General features: G+C 46.1%; 1 protein-coding gene across 1 annotated transcript in view; it reads right to left on the reverse strand.

The window, feature by feature from the left end:
• LOC135205023 (COX assembly mitochondrial protein 2 homolog) overlaps positions 1–15,501 on the reverse strand; it is a 60,578-nt gene that overhangs the window by 27,203 nt on the left and 17,874 nt on the right. Inside the window, exon 4 of the mRNA XM_064235317.1 lies at positions 7,717–7,788. Coding sequence (XP_064091387.1) covers positions 7,717–7,788 — 72 coding nt within the window. The remainder of the gene's footprint in view (positions 1–7,716; positions 7,789–15,501) is intronic.

A 15,501-nucleotide genomic window follows, 5' to 3' on the forward strand; every position in this document is an offset into this window, starting at 1 on the left:
ATTCTCGTCTCGCATGCTTTATTTGCCATCTGAATTTGGCTCGAGCCTTTTTAAATAAAGGAGATCAAGTAGCATTCACAGCGATGTCTTCTGTACCTAGTAAAAGCTGCTCTCATGGCTTTGTGTCTTATTTTGCATTGACATTCCACCATGGAACAGGCTTCCGATGCAATTTTCCACTGGATTTTGGGATTGCCTTTTTCTGCTGCAAACATAAAAATCATTGTTAAATAGAACACTGCTTCTCCTATTATTGGCATATCTTTTGCATCTAGTTCAGTATAACTGAGTTCCTCGAAAAGGGGCCAATTTGCTTTATTGGTACATCCACCTAGGCATTCTGTATACTGGCTCATATTTCTCAGTCTGATGACAATTGGAAAATGATCACTGCCGTATAGATCTTCCAATACCTCCCAGTTGAAGTCAATGAATGTATCGAACTGGTGATAGATAAGTCAATACATGAAAATGCACCAGTCTGAATGTGAAAACAAAATGGGTGGGTTTTTCAGTATTCAAAAGGGTCCATATCTGAATTTTCTATTGATGATAAGATAAGGTTTCCTCTTTGATTTGTTAAAATGTCACCCCAAAGTTCATGTCGACCATTAAAGTCTCCCAATATCAGAAATGGTCGGGGTAGCTGTTCATACAGTGTGTTAACTGTCGTTCAAGTATTGGGTTATTAGGAGGGAGATACAATGAACAAATTGTGTAAGTCTTTTTTAAGTGAATTTTTGACAGCTACAGCTTGTAATTGAGTTTGCAACTGTATTTTTGAGTGAGCAATTCTCGACTTACAAGAAGAGCACTTCACCCGAATTTCCCTGTATAGGGAATTGGGAGTGGAATGCAAAAAACTCTTTAGGAGTAAGCATTTTGTTGTTGCTTAGCATAGTCTCGTAGTGCTAAGCATACTGGATTATAAGTATTAATCAAACATAGTAGCTCTTCATATTTGGCGCGAAGTCCCTGGCAGTGTTCCATTGTAGTATAGCAGAGAAAGTACCTATTTCTAGAGGATGATCCCCTGTCCAAGATCGTTTTGTTATGGTTTTCTTCGAAGATGATATCTGAGTTTTGTGATGGACTTTTGGTACAGTTCCAGATGTCGAAGGAGTACTTAGAGGGTCATTTGAATGTACCAAGTGATCATTATGATGGTATTTGAAACATCTTCGATCCTTGCTGTATCTGGTTTATCATTTTCAGCTAGTCTAATTTTATTATCTAAACCAAGCTGAATTGAGTTTAACATTTTGTTTGCCTTAGGTTCTACATTTGTTGCTGCTGTGTTGTATGATAAGATAGTGGGATACGACTCATTATTTTCCATTAATTCCGATGTTCTATGAGGGTCAGCTGAACCACAGGATGGTGAAGGTTTACTCATTTTTTGTTTTTGTTTTGTCAACTTTTTCTACGGATGTATCTCTTCTCAAGGTGCTTGACTTTTGATTCAGGCATTGTTACAGACTCTTCACTTAAAGTCCTCTTGTTGACAATTTCCCAGCATCCATTTTTTCTTCTTTATCTTCATTACACTTTTGAGATTCAATTTCTTTTGTCTTTCCTCATTTCCTTTTACTGCATCTACAAATGAACTTCTGGGTGTTGAATTTCTGCAAAGTCTTTTGTCTTGCTTCTTTAAAGGTAATGCGCTCTGAGTCTTTTATACAAAGTGTTTCTTTTCAATGAGATACTTGATACATGATTTATGTGCTGCAGTATGGTCTCCCCCACAATTAGGGCAGCATGGAGTAAGTTCACAATTCCCATGCTCTTTTCTGCCACAGTTAAAGCATATGGCTGTTCATCCTTTCTTTTTTCCTACATGTTGTTATCAAATGGCCAACATTTGGCAATGGAAACCATCTTCTGGGAGCGGGAATATACTGTCTAATGGCAGGTGAAGCCATGCAGCTTCAGAAATTTTAGGGAGTCTCAAACAATCAAAGGTGAGTATTAGAGTAGGTGTTGGATGTAATATTCCCAATACTTTTTTCTTGATTCGTCTACATCAACCACCTTTTGATCAGCAAATTCTTTTTGGAGAGTGTCCTCAGAATAATGTAGGGAGTTCAGTACTATACACTACTCCTTTAGACTGATTCATTGTTTTGTGAGGAGTGCATTTTGCTGTGCTTTCCTTCTACAGCACTAATAGACAGTAATTTTCTACTTTCATCTGGTGATGAAACTTCACAAGCAAGCTTCTTCACCTTGAGAGGCTATCTTTGGTTCTCTGCCAATGCATTTTACAATATCTCTATGGACATCAAATATATTCAGTTCTTTATGCTTTTGTCGAGATCAAGAGAAAGGTATTTATTATAAGTCTCAGGTTCTTGAGATCCAAGTAAAATTCCAATATCAGGATTAGCATTCTTATATCTATTATTTAAATCTGCTATTCTTTCCTCGTTCTGAACTACATAAGGGCTTGTAGTAACAATCAAAGAATCTTTGATGTTTTCATTGGAGGAGGTTGGGGATGCAAAGGAGGTCCTTATCCAAGCCTAAGGTTGTCAACGGTGCCAAAGAGTCGGGGATCCAGGGGACAATGTACTAGACATATTATCCATGATAGTTTGAAGGAAAAAAAAAAAATAAAAAAAAAAAAGGGGGGGGGGGGGGGGGGGGAAATATACACACACACACACACAACAACTGCTTGGGAAGACCAACAAGGTATCGCGGACTAGACAGGGTCCAACATTCTCCACCAATGGCACACGTATTAGTTGCTTCCCCACGGTCTGCCCCATACCCTACCCTTTCGGGATAGCACCAATATGCTTGCAGTGGCCCAGGTATAAGCCAATCTGCCTGCTGGGAGTTCTACCCCCACTAATGGGGACAGACTCCCCACTCCAAACATATTGGTGGGCTTCCGGACAAAAGCCAGGAGTCCCATCCCAAAAAACAAAAACCAGCCCCCCCTGGATTCGATGGGCTGATCCCTGGAGATGGTTCCGCCCTTAAGATAGCAATGGGAAAAATCCCATCACCATCTCTTGGGTCCAAACCGTATTGGGTGGCGACTCACCACCACAACTCCCACAATTAGCTTCGAATGCAAATCCCCTCCAAACCACGAACCCCTCCCAGACTCACCCAAGCAGAGACATTTTTCGAAAGTGGAAATGTCCACGCAAATTAATGCCAAAAGTTTTGTAGGCGTTCCGTCAGGATCCGGCCTTCGCAAACTTGAAGGCAGAATCCCTTACCCCCTCACCACGTGAAGGAACCTACTCGAGGGGAGAAATCGAGAAAGGGGCAGGATCCCTCCTCAATGACCGGGGCTTACGTCAGGTAGGACCCGAAGGTCCCCCCGGTAGCGCAGCCCCTAACGTGGGATCTTACAGAGAAATCTCTGTAGGATCCCTCCCTTTCCCTCGTAGCCGTAAGGAGAGGGGGAAGGGGGAATGGGGGAGGAATTGGATACTGGCTCGCCTTCCCAGCGGAACTAGCAGTTGGAGAAGAAAAGGAGCAGCCATCGCCTTACAGCGATGGCCTCTCAGAGCCTGGGAAAACGTATCGGCAGGAGAAAACGTTTTCCCGAGGAGGGTTACGAACTCATACTGTAGGTAAGTGTCTGCCGCCACTGTGAACGTCGTCTGGGTGGGGCTGATCGACACCTGACAGGAGAGAGCCGATACCGTCCTCCGACTCATTCCAGTCCTCGTCGAGGTCGAAACCTCAGGAGGACCGAAGGGGTATTCAAATACGGTGTCCGAAGACACGTAGAAATGCCTCTGTCGCAGTAGAGGAGGTGAAGTAGCTTGTTCGACCGGCCAGAACTGAGAGAGCCTTCTTGTCCGGAGACGAGAGACTACCTGGTTCAACAGTCACAATCGCAGCTCCGATCGCGGCAGACCCACCGTCGATTTGGGTTCCCTCTTGGGCCCCAAAACGACTCGAGCCGAGACGTGGTTCTGCTGGTGGGAGCGGCGATCCTTCCCCGAGGTCGTTGTGCTGACGAATCAGCGCCATAACCTCGGCAAAGTTCCTCTGGATCTCGGAAGTCACAGCATCTTGCAGAGTGGGACCGTTAAGCCCTTCGAACAAGAGCATATTCCGAGAACCTTCCTCCTAAGAAGGGAACAGCGACAGCCCTCTCGGTCTTCTCCATCCACTTGCGCATACGTCCTGGCCGGTCCAAGAACCGTGCCTGGCACGTAGGGCGTCGTGGTGGGATCATGAGGGGCGCACCCCTCACGATCACTCCTCCACTACCTACGCTCCTCCCGGTGTAACCCGAGGAGGTTGAAGGTACGGGAGAGGCAGACCTGACGCTCTCCCCCTCGCTCGCTGGCAGAAACCAGCAGGCTTGGAGGGCTGCAGGCTATCGTCAACCCGCGGTGGCGATCGAGCTGCAGGCCTGGTCGAACCGTCTCGCTGTGGAGAACGGCTGGACTGAGCACAGCGGCCCGATCTCGATGTCAGAAGAGCTGGTGCTGGTTGCCGTACCCGATCGCTCTCTGAGAGCGACGGTCAGGCGACCTGCAGGCTCCACTGTCACAGTGAGACCGGTGCTTGTCCTCACGGCACGTCACGTCTGGTTCCAGCCGTGGCTGGCACCGGCGAACGGGAGGACCTCCTTCCCAGCCTCCGCCTCCGTGGCCGGTCGTGGACCGTCACGTCCCCAGGGTAGCCAGCTGGTCGCCGCGAGAGCGAGAGCTGGTCTGGTGAGAGTCGCGTGAGCGGCTGTCACCAATCTTCCGCCCCGTGCCGTGAACCTGACGCTGAGCGGACTCAGAGGTCTGGTTCCTGGCTGCACGGTCGCTGGTAGGCGACCGTACACTCGGTACCTCCCCGCGAACGAGAGGCCGAGGACGGACCCTGATGCAGTGGCAGAACCACTGACACCAGGCGAGGAAGTACCGGTGTTAGCGGTACCCCTCTGGTCCCGTAGTCTTCTTCCTTGCGAAGAAGAGACGGGCCCCGCTCCCGAAGGAGCAGGAGGACCAGCGGAAGGAACCCTCCCGTCCCACCGAGGTGAGACGGGTCCCGAGAAGCTCCCGAGGGAGACTTCTTAGGAGGGAGGAGGCAACCTTCTTCTTCCTCGGCTGTGAAGCCTTAGAAGTCGAAGGGGAAGAGGCGGCAGCCGACGACGATGAAGAAGATGAAGACGACGACGACGACACCTTCCTCCTCTTTCTTCGTCAGCTTCCTCAGACAGAACGTAAGATCTGCTATCCAGGGCGGAGCGGGGTGCTGTAGCCGAAGCCCACAGGGCCCGGACGCACCTGTACAGACAGACAAAGTCTGGGGTAGTACCACCACTAACAGGGACGACGTCAGCAGGTATGGGCATATCAGGAACAGCAGGCACAGCCAGCACAGCATCAGTAGGACAGCCAGCGCAGCAACGGCAGGGGACAGCCAGCGCAGCAACGGCAGGGGACAGCCAGCGCAGCAACTGCAGGGACAGCCAGCGCAGCAACTGCATGGACAGTCACCCCAGAATCGGCAGGTACGGCAGGCAGCACCGGAAACACAGGAAGTGGGAGCAGCAGCCAGCAACATCCTGGTACCGGCGGCAGGTCCAGGGGCGAGCTCTAGGGTAGCGGAAGTGTGGTCGCGGCAGCGCGGCAACCACGAGCGGAGGCGGCACACCCCCCTCTCGGTACGGCGAAACGGCACTTCACAGCGGCTGTAGGCAAGACTGTTACCACGTGAGGCAAGTACACCAGGTGAGGAGGGACGTCGTCACCTGGAGCGTGGTCACCACTCCATGGGTGACCGCAGTAGGCCAGACACAGAACCGCAGCCCTGGACACTAGCACGCCCTGCAATGGAAGGACGCCCATACCTCACCAAGGTCCACCCTCGTGGCAGTAGCACCTGCGGAAATAACAGTAGTAGCGATTAGTGGGGGGGAAGTCCTCTCCGAACGAGTGGAAGACCCCGAATACAATTGTACATCGGGCACCGAGCGCCCTCCCCCCGCGCTCGACGGGTCGGGCGAGGAGAAGCACGCAGATAACCTCCCCCCCACCCCCCCCAAGGGGAAGGGCCATCTGTGGGAGCTGAGCGGGGGCGGGGGGGGGGGGGGGGGGGGTGTCTCGTTCCCCACCCCCGCACAGCACCCATGTACCCAACAATAATAATAAGAGCCCGAGAGCAATCGTGCCCTCGGCCGAATGCAAGGGCATAAGGATCAATTCCCTGACTGAGCGGAACTTGAACAAATAATATTGATGCAATCAATAATAAAAAAGGAATAAAATGAAAAATAATCTTGCATTACGATTCACTTCACAATGAATAAGGGCTCGGATCGCGCGCATTTGCGCCCTCGGTACGAGCGCAAGGGTAAAAGGATCCATTCCCGATTATGAATGGAAACCTTGATCATAATGAATTGATGCAATCAAAATATATATGAAAATGAAAAAGAATACTGCGCTTGCGATTTCACTTCATACAAATAAAAAGGGGAAGGATCAATTCCCGGGAAATAGCGGAAACATTGATCCAAGTAAACAATGCAATCTCAATAAAATATGAAAATGAAAAAGAACTGCACTTGCTATTTCACTTCATTCAAATAAAAAGGGGAAAGGATCAATTTCCGGGTAAGCTCGGAAAACTGATCCAAATGAGTATTGCTACAATCAAAATAATATATGATGAAAAAAGAATACTGTACTTGCGATTCCACTTCCATACAGAATAAGTTTTCGTGCCGAGCGCATTCGTCGGCAACGAGCATACAGGTCAAAAAAAAAAAAATATAAATGAAAAGAGCACTTACTTAACGATTTTCATCTTACACATTTCCAACCAAAATATACGCTCGGAGCGCGACTCTCCCGCCCTCGGCACCGAGCATACACAATACGAGGATACATTTCTGGGCAAATGGAACCCTCCCGCACTACGCCCGTCAGTCACCCGGCATCGGGTAATCGGAGGGCGTGGTGAAACCAAGATCCTTTAATTCACAATTGAATTCAATGGAAATAAATATGAAATGATTGTACTTACAATTCAGTTTCACTAGATAAATAGAAAAAGAAAAACACAACCATGCGAAAGCAACGACGATGAAGCGGGCAGAGAGCGATGATACACGTCCACACGCCAGCAGGCCGAAAGCAAAAGTGATTTGTTTACTCCCAGTCGCGCGCGCGCGCCTGTCGGACAAGCAGTTAACTACCGAACCCCTTGTTCGAAAGCATTTACGACCTATCCAGCTGCCGCTAGTACCATACCTATTGTAAAAGGACGAAGGTTTGTATGCGTGTCGGAACAAATTCGAATTTCTGTCGGACGTCAGAGACATAAGCTAAGTATATATCTGCCGGGGAAGTTGCATGTACAAAAATAAACAATATGAAGCAAACTATTCAAATCACATGCCAATTATATCTAAACAATATTTAATTACAATTATAAATTAATTCATGAAAACTAAATTAATTTCAAGACTCCCATACGGTTACCCAAAGGATTTTCTGAACTGTGAGGCAAAAGCTGAAGTTAAAGGAGTTTGGCAGCTCAGTAGAAAGAGAATGATGTGTGGCTGAAGAGCAAACGGTACAAAGCAATGCAGCTGGGACAGAAGGGCTGCTGCAAAGAACCTTTAGTGCCATCTCCTTTGTGCCACATAAGGTATGTACAGTGTAAGTGGCATGCCTATGGGGCTTACATATTCAAGACATAATCAAATTTTTGTATCTTACCAAAAACAAGAGATCTTACCTCAGCTTTCAGACACTTCCAGACAGCACGGTCTAAATCATTGCAAACACCTACAAATTTCAAGAACTTGTTCTGAAAACAAAACAAAAGAGACTGTACTGTATACTATTAATATAACTTCACAAATAACATCACTGAAAATAATTTTATAAGAATACCTAACCCTATTGTAAAATATTAATATCACATTATGTAAATAAGCATGGCATGCAACATTTCAAACATGATTAAATACTATATTCAAATATCTTAAGGCTTTTAGAGCAGACACCAATTTTACTAGAACCTCAACCACTCTGGTAACTAAAATATGACAAAATTTTTAATCAATTTGTATTTTTCATAGCTAACAAAAATGAGGTCTTAACAATAGGATATTTTCCAAGTGCTAGCTGGTAACTGGCTAAAAACAATCAAAGATTGTAACCAAGGAATCCATGAGATCTGGCAACTCCTGCATGTATGAGGTGATAGCTGGTCAGAAACCATGCACCGCCTCGTGACATATTCAATCTTTCCCCAACCCAGGAACTATACCAAAGAGAAGGGAGGCTAGAGGTGGGCAGTAAACAGTAAGACCTCAGGTTTGTTAGCTATGAAAAATACAATTTGATTAAAAAATTAGTCATTTGTTCATATGCGGAACAAACCTTCGGTCTTAAAAATAGGATAGACTTATACTTGGTGGGAGGTATACAAGTATCCTAAACCGGTTGGGAGTTAAGCCACCTAACCACCCCTTTGAAGAACGAATTCTAAAGAAGGTGGTCTAATGCATGTGAGAAAATAGATAAACAGATATCTAACAACTCAACCATCTGGATTGAACTACAATGATATATGAGCAGATTCATTGCAACCAGGGAACCAAAGAAAATTCTGACTGTTCAAGTAAAAAACCACTCCTCACTCCCCCTTGCTAGAGAGAGAGGAGTATTTTGATACTGAATAGAGGGTTTGGTATTTCAAAAACATAAAGCAAAACAACTTTCAGCATGGCTACCTTACTCACCTGTATCAGACCAGTCCAGCATATGAATGTCTATGCCTCAACCCGCCTGTAAGAAGAAAGGAACAAAGAGAAAGAAAGAGACCAGCCAACTCACTCATTCTCTCTCCCACACAATCATCATAGGTAAGATACAAACTGCTCTATTAGGGGCAATGGGTTAACTGTTAAGCGTCCCCCTTGGGGTGAGCTCGCTGCTAACGTACCGTCACGCTTTTTTTAGTAATTAGCAATCATAGCACTGATGATAGTTTTTCAAAGTTAATATTGATTTTTATGCTTATAATTCACGCTGTAGTTAAGTGTAGGAATTTTATTAAATGTTGGAATAAAAAAACCATACATACTACTATTCTATTTCAAAAGACTACATAATACTGAATGAAAAATATTATACATACATGCACTATTATTCTTTTGTATGCCAATCTCTAAACAAGGGGCTACACACAGTCCTACTTCAGTGTCAAACCATGTACGTACTCATGATTGTGGAGGCAAATGTTCTACATTCTCATCTAGCAACTGATTTGTAAATCTGTTTGTTTCTTTCACGAGGTAATCAATGATTTCATCATCAAAATATTTCTTAAAATATTCTAATGGGTTCGCTTTATCTTCAGCTGTAAATTTCATGCCGGGATCAGCAACAAAATTAAAGGGATCTCTCTCTCTCTCTCTCTCTCTCTCTCTCTCTCTCTCTCTCTCTCTCTCTCTCTCTCTCTCTCTCAATATCCTCATCACTGGAGGATTCAGAACTAGAGCTCTTATCATCAAATAGGTCATCAATATCAGACTCCTCATCTAGTATTTGGCTGATCTCACCTGAAGAAATACATCTCCTCTTCGGAATATTAATTATGAAAGACGCAAAAAACAATTCGTCTCAATAAACGCCCAAAGCGTACTGAAATATTCTAGCATCGAGCGACCACCAAAAAAAAAATGAGTTGCCATGCAGGAAATAAGTTTCCATTTACAGCGTATGTGTGCTGAGTATGTTACCAAATTATGTTCCCATACTTTCTATACGAGTAAACGTATTATTACGGGACTGACAGCTTGATAAGCACAGTTAAAGTCTTGAATGTAATATTCCGTTGAAGGAGCTACCTAGTAGATCGCGGTAAATGTACTATTACGTGGGTGACGCTAACAGGTTAATTACACAATTTGTTGGGCAGCCACCACAGGACCTAAAGAAAATGTGTCCAAAGACCTGTGGACATCTTTCAGGTAAAAAAAAAAAAAACAAAAAAAAAAAAAAAAAAAAAAAAAAAAAAAAAAAAAAAAAAAGTGGACTGGCGCAACCAGGAACCAGTGTTCAAAATTCTATGAACAGCAAAATTTTTCTTCAATGCCAAAGATGAACTTATACTACTGACAACATGTACTCTAGCCTGCACAGTCTCAGTGAGAGAACCATCAGATGAGGAATAAGCCTGCTTAATTGCCTCATATATCCAGAATGAAAAAGTGTTCTTAGAAACCTCTTTTCTGGAATGACCAGAGCTGACAAGAAGTCTATGACATCTAGATCTTTTAAGGTATCATCTTTGGGTTCTGACAGTACAAAGTAAGAGCTCCTGTGGGTCATTGTCTATATGTAGTCATTCAATAATGGAAAAAAAAAAAAAAAAAAAAAAAAAAAAAAAAAAAAGCAAATCTGTCGTCATGTACCAAGGGATTTTGGGTCTTGGCCATGAAATCTGGGACAAACTCGAACGACACCGACCCCCAACCCATGGTATGTTTCTCATCAAAACTCAGGCCATGAAGCTCCCCCACTCTCTTCGAAGAAGCCAAGGCCAACAGGAAAACTGTCTTTAGCAACAGATATCTGTCTGATGAACAATGCAAGGGCTCAAATGGAGCTCGAGTGAGGCCTCTCAGGACAAGCAAAACATCCCATGCAGGAGGCTTGAGTTTCCTTGGAGAACATGTTTGTTCGAAACCCCTGAACAAGGAAATCTTCCAAGATGAAGAGATGTCTATGCCTTTTAGATGTAACACCAAACCTAGTGCTGCCCTGTAGCCCCTGACAGCAGAAAGCGAGAGTCCTTTCTCATCCCTGAGGAATATAAAAAAATCTGCTATATGTTGAACAGAGGCTTTGAGTGGAGAGAAACCCCGTCGATGACACCAATCACAGTAGATTGCCCATTTCCCCTAGTAAACTGCTGAAGAAGACTTTCTGAGGTAAATGGACATACTTCCCGCTGCCTCCTGAGAAACCCTCTCGCTCGGAGGAGATACTTGATAGTCTCCACCCGTGAAGAGACAGGGATTCTACTGACTGGTGAAATCTTTCGACATGAGGTTGACAAAGAAGTTGCCGCCACTGAGGAATCTCTCTTGGAACCCCTGTCAGAAAAGACAGAAAGTCTAGGAACCACTGCTCGAGGCCACAGAGGAGCCATCAAGGTCATCCTGAGATTTTGAGAACTCATTACCTTGTTCAGAACTTGATGGAGCAGGCAAAACGGAGGGATGACATAAACCATGAGGTTGTCCCAAGGATGTTGGAAGGTGTCCTCTACCAAAGCAAGAGGATCCAGGACCACTGACCGTTGAATAGAGTTGATAAGAGGTCTAGCATAGGCCTCCCCAAACCTGAAAAAGCCCGGAATGTACCTGGCAGAGAACTCTACCCAGCTGTCGACTGCCCACTGGTGTAACTCGACTGTCAACGAATGTAGGAGATGTGAGCAGCCACCATGGTGTTGTTGGACATCAGAACCACCAAATGACCCTCTACTTTCTCCCGAAACTCCTTCATCCCCAGAAAAACCACCTTCAGCTCCAAAATGTTGATGTGTAGAAGCTTGTCTTCCGCACTCCAAAAGCCTGATGCAAGGAGGTCTCCCAGATGAGCTCCCCAACCCAAGATGGAGGCATCAGAAAACAGAAAGAAGTCTGGAGGGGGAGAACGTAGAAGGATTCCCACTAAGAGATTCTGGTTGTCCAACCACCAACGAAGGTCTTGTCTCACTTCCTCAGACAGAGGGACTCTCTAGAGGAGAATCTCCCGGCAAGGACCAGAAGTCTTTCAGTCACCTTTGCAGAGATCGAAGATGAAGACGCCCATGAGGGACCAGTTTCTCCAGAGAAGTCAAACCCCAGGAGGACCTGCCACTGGTGTGTTGGCTGTTTGGGTTGTGACAAGAACTTCTGTGCCACTAACCGCAACTTGTCTAACCCGTGGTCCGACAGAAAACCCCTTGACGTTGTTGTATCTATAAACATACCTAGGTAAAGAGCTTTCTGGATGGGAACCAGGTTGATTTCTCTAGGTTGATCATTATGCCTATCCCCTAGCAAAACTGAAGATGATCTCTGTCCTGAAGCAGTTTCTCCCTGGAGCTTGCTAATGCCAGCCAGTCCTCAAGGTACCTCAACAGGTGAATCCCTTGAGCACGTGCCCATTTTGATACAAGGGCAAAGACCCTTGCGAACACCTGAGGGGACATGGTCAACCCGAAGCACAGGACCTTGAACTGAAAGATCTGCTATCCCAGAGTGAAGGTAAAAAACTTTCTGGAAGAAGGGTGAATAGGGATCTGGAAGTAAGCATCCTTAAGTATTGACAGCAAGAAGTTGTAGTCCCTTATCGCTGCCAACACTGTCCAAGGTGTCTCCATCTTGAACCTTGTCTTCCAGACAAAATGATTCAAGGTGGAAAGGTTGATTACCGGTCCTCAATCACCTGTTGCTTTGGGTATCAGGAAAATATGACTGTGAAACCCCAGAGAAGGATGCTTTACTTCTTCTATCGCACCACTGTTCAGCATTTTCAACGCTTCCTCCCGAAGAGCCATGAACTTCGGAGAGTCATGGGTGTAAGTCCAATTGAGAAGGGGTCTGTCCGAGGGAGGATAGAAGCTGAATGGTAGTCGATATCCCACCTGCAGAATGTCTACTACCCATTTCTACACTCCATAGCTTTGCCACTTGGCCCACTGGCCTGCCAGGCATCCCCCTACCTGTGACAACGGAGAGGGAGAGGCGCCCACTCAATCAACAACTCCCTCTGTCCCTTCCCCTAGAGCCCCTACCAGGCTTGTAGGGGTGTGATTGAAAGGGATGTTGTTGTTTCTTTGTCTTGGCTCGTGAGGAAGATTGGGAGACCCTTACAGAAGTAGAACTCTCAGGAAATTTAACAGGTGAAGATCTCACCTGTTGCTGAGAAGGAGGAGGGTATCGTGAACGCGTCTCTGACTTTGATACTGCCTGATGTACTAACCTGTCTTTGGTACCTGCTCATCGCTGGTCGATCGCATCTTCCAATTCAGTCCTTGGAAACAGGAACTGTGAATCAAGCAGATCCATCATTCCTGAGAGCTGACAAAGACTCAAGAGTCTACTGAACTCACAACCTTGGACAGTGCTGCGTCTCTCCTGGCCAGGAGGTGGCTGGCCCACAGGTTGGAGCTAAGGTGTGCCAAGTAAGAAATAGCCATAGCCCCAGACTGTAACAGTCTATTGAGAGAGGAAGAACTCACTATAACCCTCTCAGTCCTATCTGAAGCAATCATGGCTATTGTGGTGGACCACAAGTCCAGCCAGGAGACCGTCTGGAAGATAGAAGCCACAGTAGTTTCCATAGCTAAGAACTCTTGAGATGAAATGGAAGGACCTTCAGACCTAACCTGTTCTAGAGTTAGGCCAGGCTTAAGACGGATCACATCCGAGTTAAGATGACGAGGTGTCAAATAAACTGTATCAGTAGAATTGGTAGAATAGTACTTCCCATGCCGCACAAGAAGAGGGGGAAGAAACTAAGATGATCTATTAGAATACAGGGAGCCATGTCAGTCTGACACAAAAGAGTTTACACGCTGTAGGATGGACTGAGTGTGACCCGACAAAGGGAGCTCAAAAGAAGTTCTAAAGTCCTGTTTAGCACCCAGAAAGGCCTCTAACGATTGGAGTGATATGAGATTGAGCTTGTGCCCTACCCTAAAGATTGTTGAGCTCACGAATAAGATCCCTACTCTTGCTCCGGCACAAGCGACCGATGTTATGAAGAAGACGGTTTGGCAGTATCCTCCTTCCGTAAAACTCCTGGTGAAGCTTCCCCAGGAAGCCCAACATTCTGGACAATACTAGTTAGCGTGTAAGGTCTAAAACCCAAAGATCCTGAGACCACAGGTTCTCGAACCTCATCTCGCAACAACAATTGCACACGGTCCAGGCTCGAATAGTGTACAGGCTCATGAGAAGAACCACGTACATGATCATGTCAAGGATCACATACACATTCAGGCGAAACATGTACCCAGTCATGGGAGGAATTACATCCGTAAACGTGTGACGATTCAAGTACACAACCATGAGATGTCAACTGAGCACAATCCCGAGACAAGGAGTATCACTGAAGAGAGCTACCTGAAGGAGATGGACTCCTAAGGCTAAGGTCTCTTCCAGGAGAATGAGAAACACGTCCACGGGCTAGTGAGGCCCCATGTTTTAGACCCTCAGCCTCAGTCTTGCCGGGCGAAGAATCCTTAGATGAAGCTTGAGCGACCTTCACATCTGCAATCTTCGGCCTTTTAATCAGTGCTTTATCGTCCTTGTGCCGATGAACTGGTACAGGAACAGAAAAAGAGGGGTCACCCCCAATCTCGTCAGTACGTATGTGCAGGGATGATTCACGTTCACGTACAGGAACAGATGTAGACGGGTCACCTCTGACATCAGCACGTACACACAGTGATGATTCAAATCTGCGTACGGAAAATGTTGCAACACTCTTATTGCTCTCAACACTCACACTATCATGGACACGTGCGTGAGAGGGAGAGACACGGCTGTGAAGGGAAGACAAAGATACATTACTCTCATGATGTACATGGGATACACAGCCATGTATCGAAGAAGAGGATACCTTCCTTCCACTATCTCCACTACCAACCTCACAAACACGGACGTGTGGGGAAGAAACCCTTGTGGGGCATATGGCAAAACACTTCTCTCACTTTCACAAACATGGACGTGCATGGAAGAGACACGATCATGAGGAGAAGAACGTGATACACTTCTTTCACTTGTAGATGATGAAACCACAAAGTCCTTGATCCTCCAACGTCTCCGTTTATGAGTCTTCTACTTCGTAGACACAGCAGAAATCCTCTCTCACAAAACATAGTCCAGTCTCTTGTAGACTGCTTGAACTAATGCCTCGGATGGCTCAGCGAGAGAAGACAATGTTGTCATATCGGGTAGCGGTGACGTCACAGCTGGAGGATGAGCAGCCACCACACCTGACGTCACAGGCTAAGAGGATGCTGGGAGTGACATCAAGACATCTCTTAAGACCAGAGCTGGTCTATGGCCTGACTGGCAGAGCAATAAGACATGACCCAGAGAGCGTCAATGATGACAAAGGTGGCAGCACATGAGAGCCAACATAGAGGAGTCCTGGGGGAGGCGGGACTGCTATAGGAGCTGGAGGGCGGGTATGCGCCTCCAAGAAATGCGACAGTAGTCCATCCAAGGAAGGTGAACCCCATAACATCAGCAATGCCCAAAGCTTTCATCTTGGATTACTCCGATTCTGAAAACAAGACATCAGATGGGGTAGCCTCCTCCCTCTTGGGTATAAAATTAGAACCTGAGGGAGAGGGGGCTACATTAAACATATCATCGTGTGGTGCTCCCGATACTTCCATCGACAAATCGATGGAAGAAAAGGAAGGAGACAGGGGAACACTCGCACTTGCCACAGGGAGAGCGATCCAGAGAGAGGGAGATACCGAATCATCCATCTGAGGAGA

This window comes from Macrobrachium nipponense, chromosome 11 (genome assembly GCF_015104395.2).
Source record: "Macrobrachium nipponense isolate FS-2020 chromosome 11, ASM1510439v2, whole genome shotgun sequence".
In the NCBI taxonomy this organism is placed as follows: Eukaryota; Metazoa; Arthropoda; class Malacostraca; order Decapoda; family Palaemonidae; genus Macrobrachium; species Macrobrachium nipponense.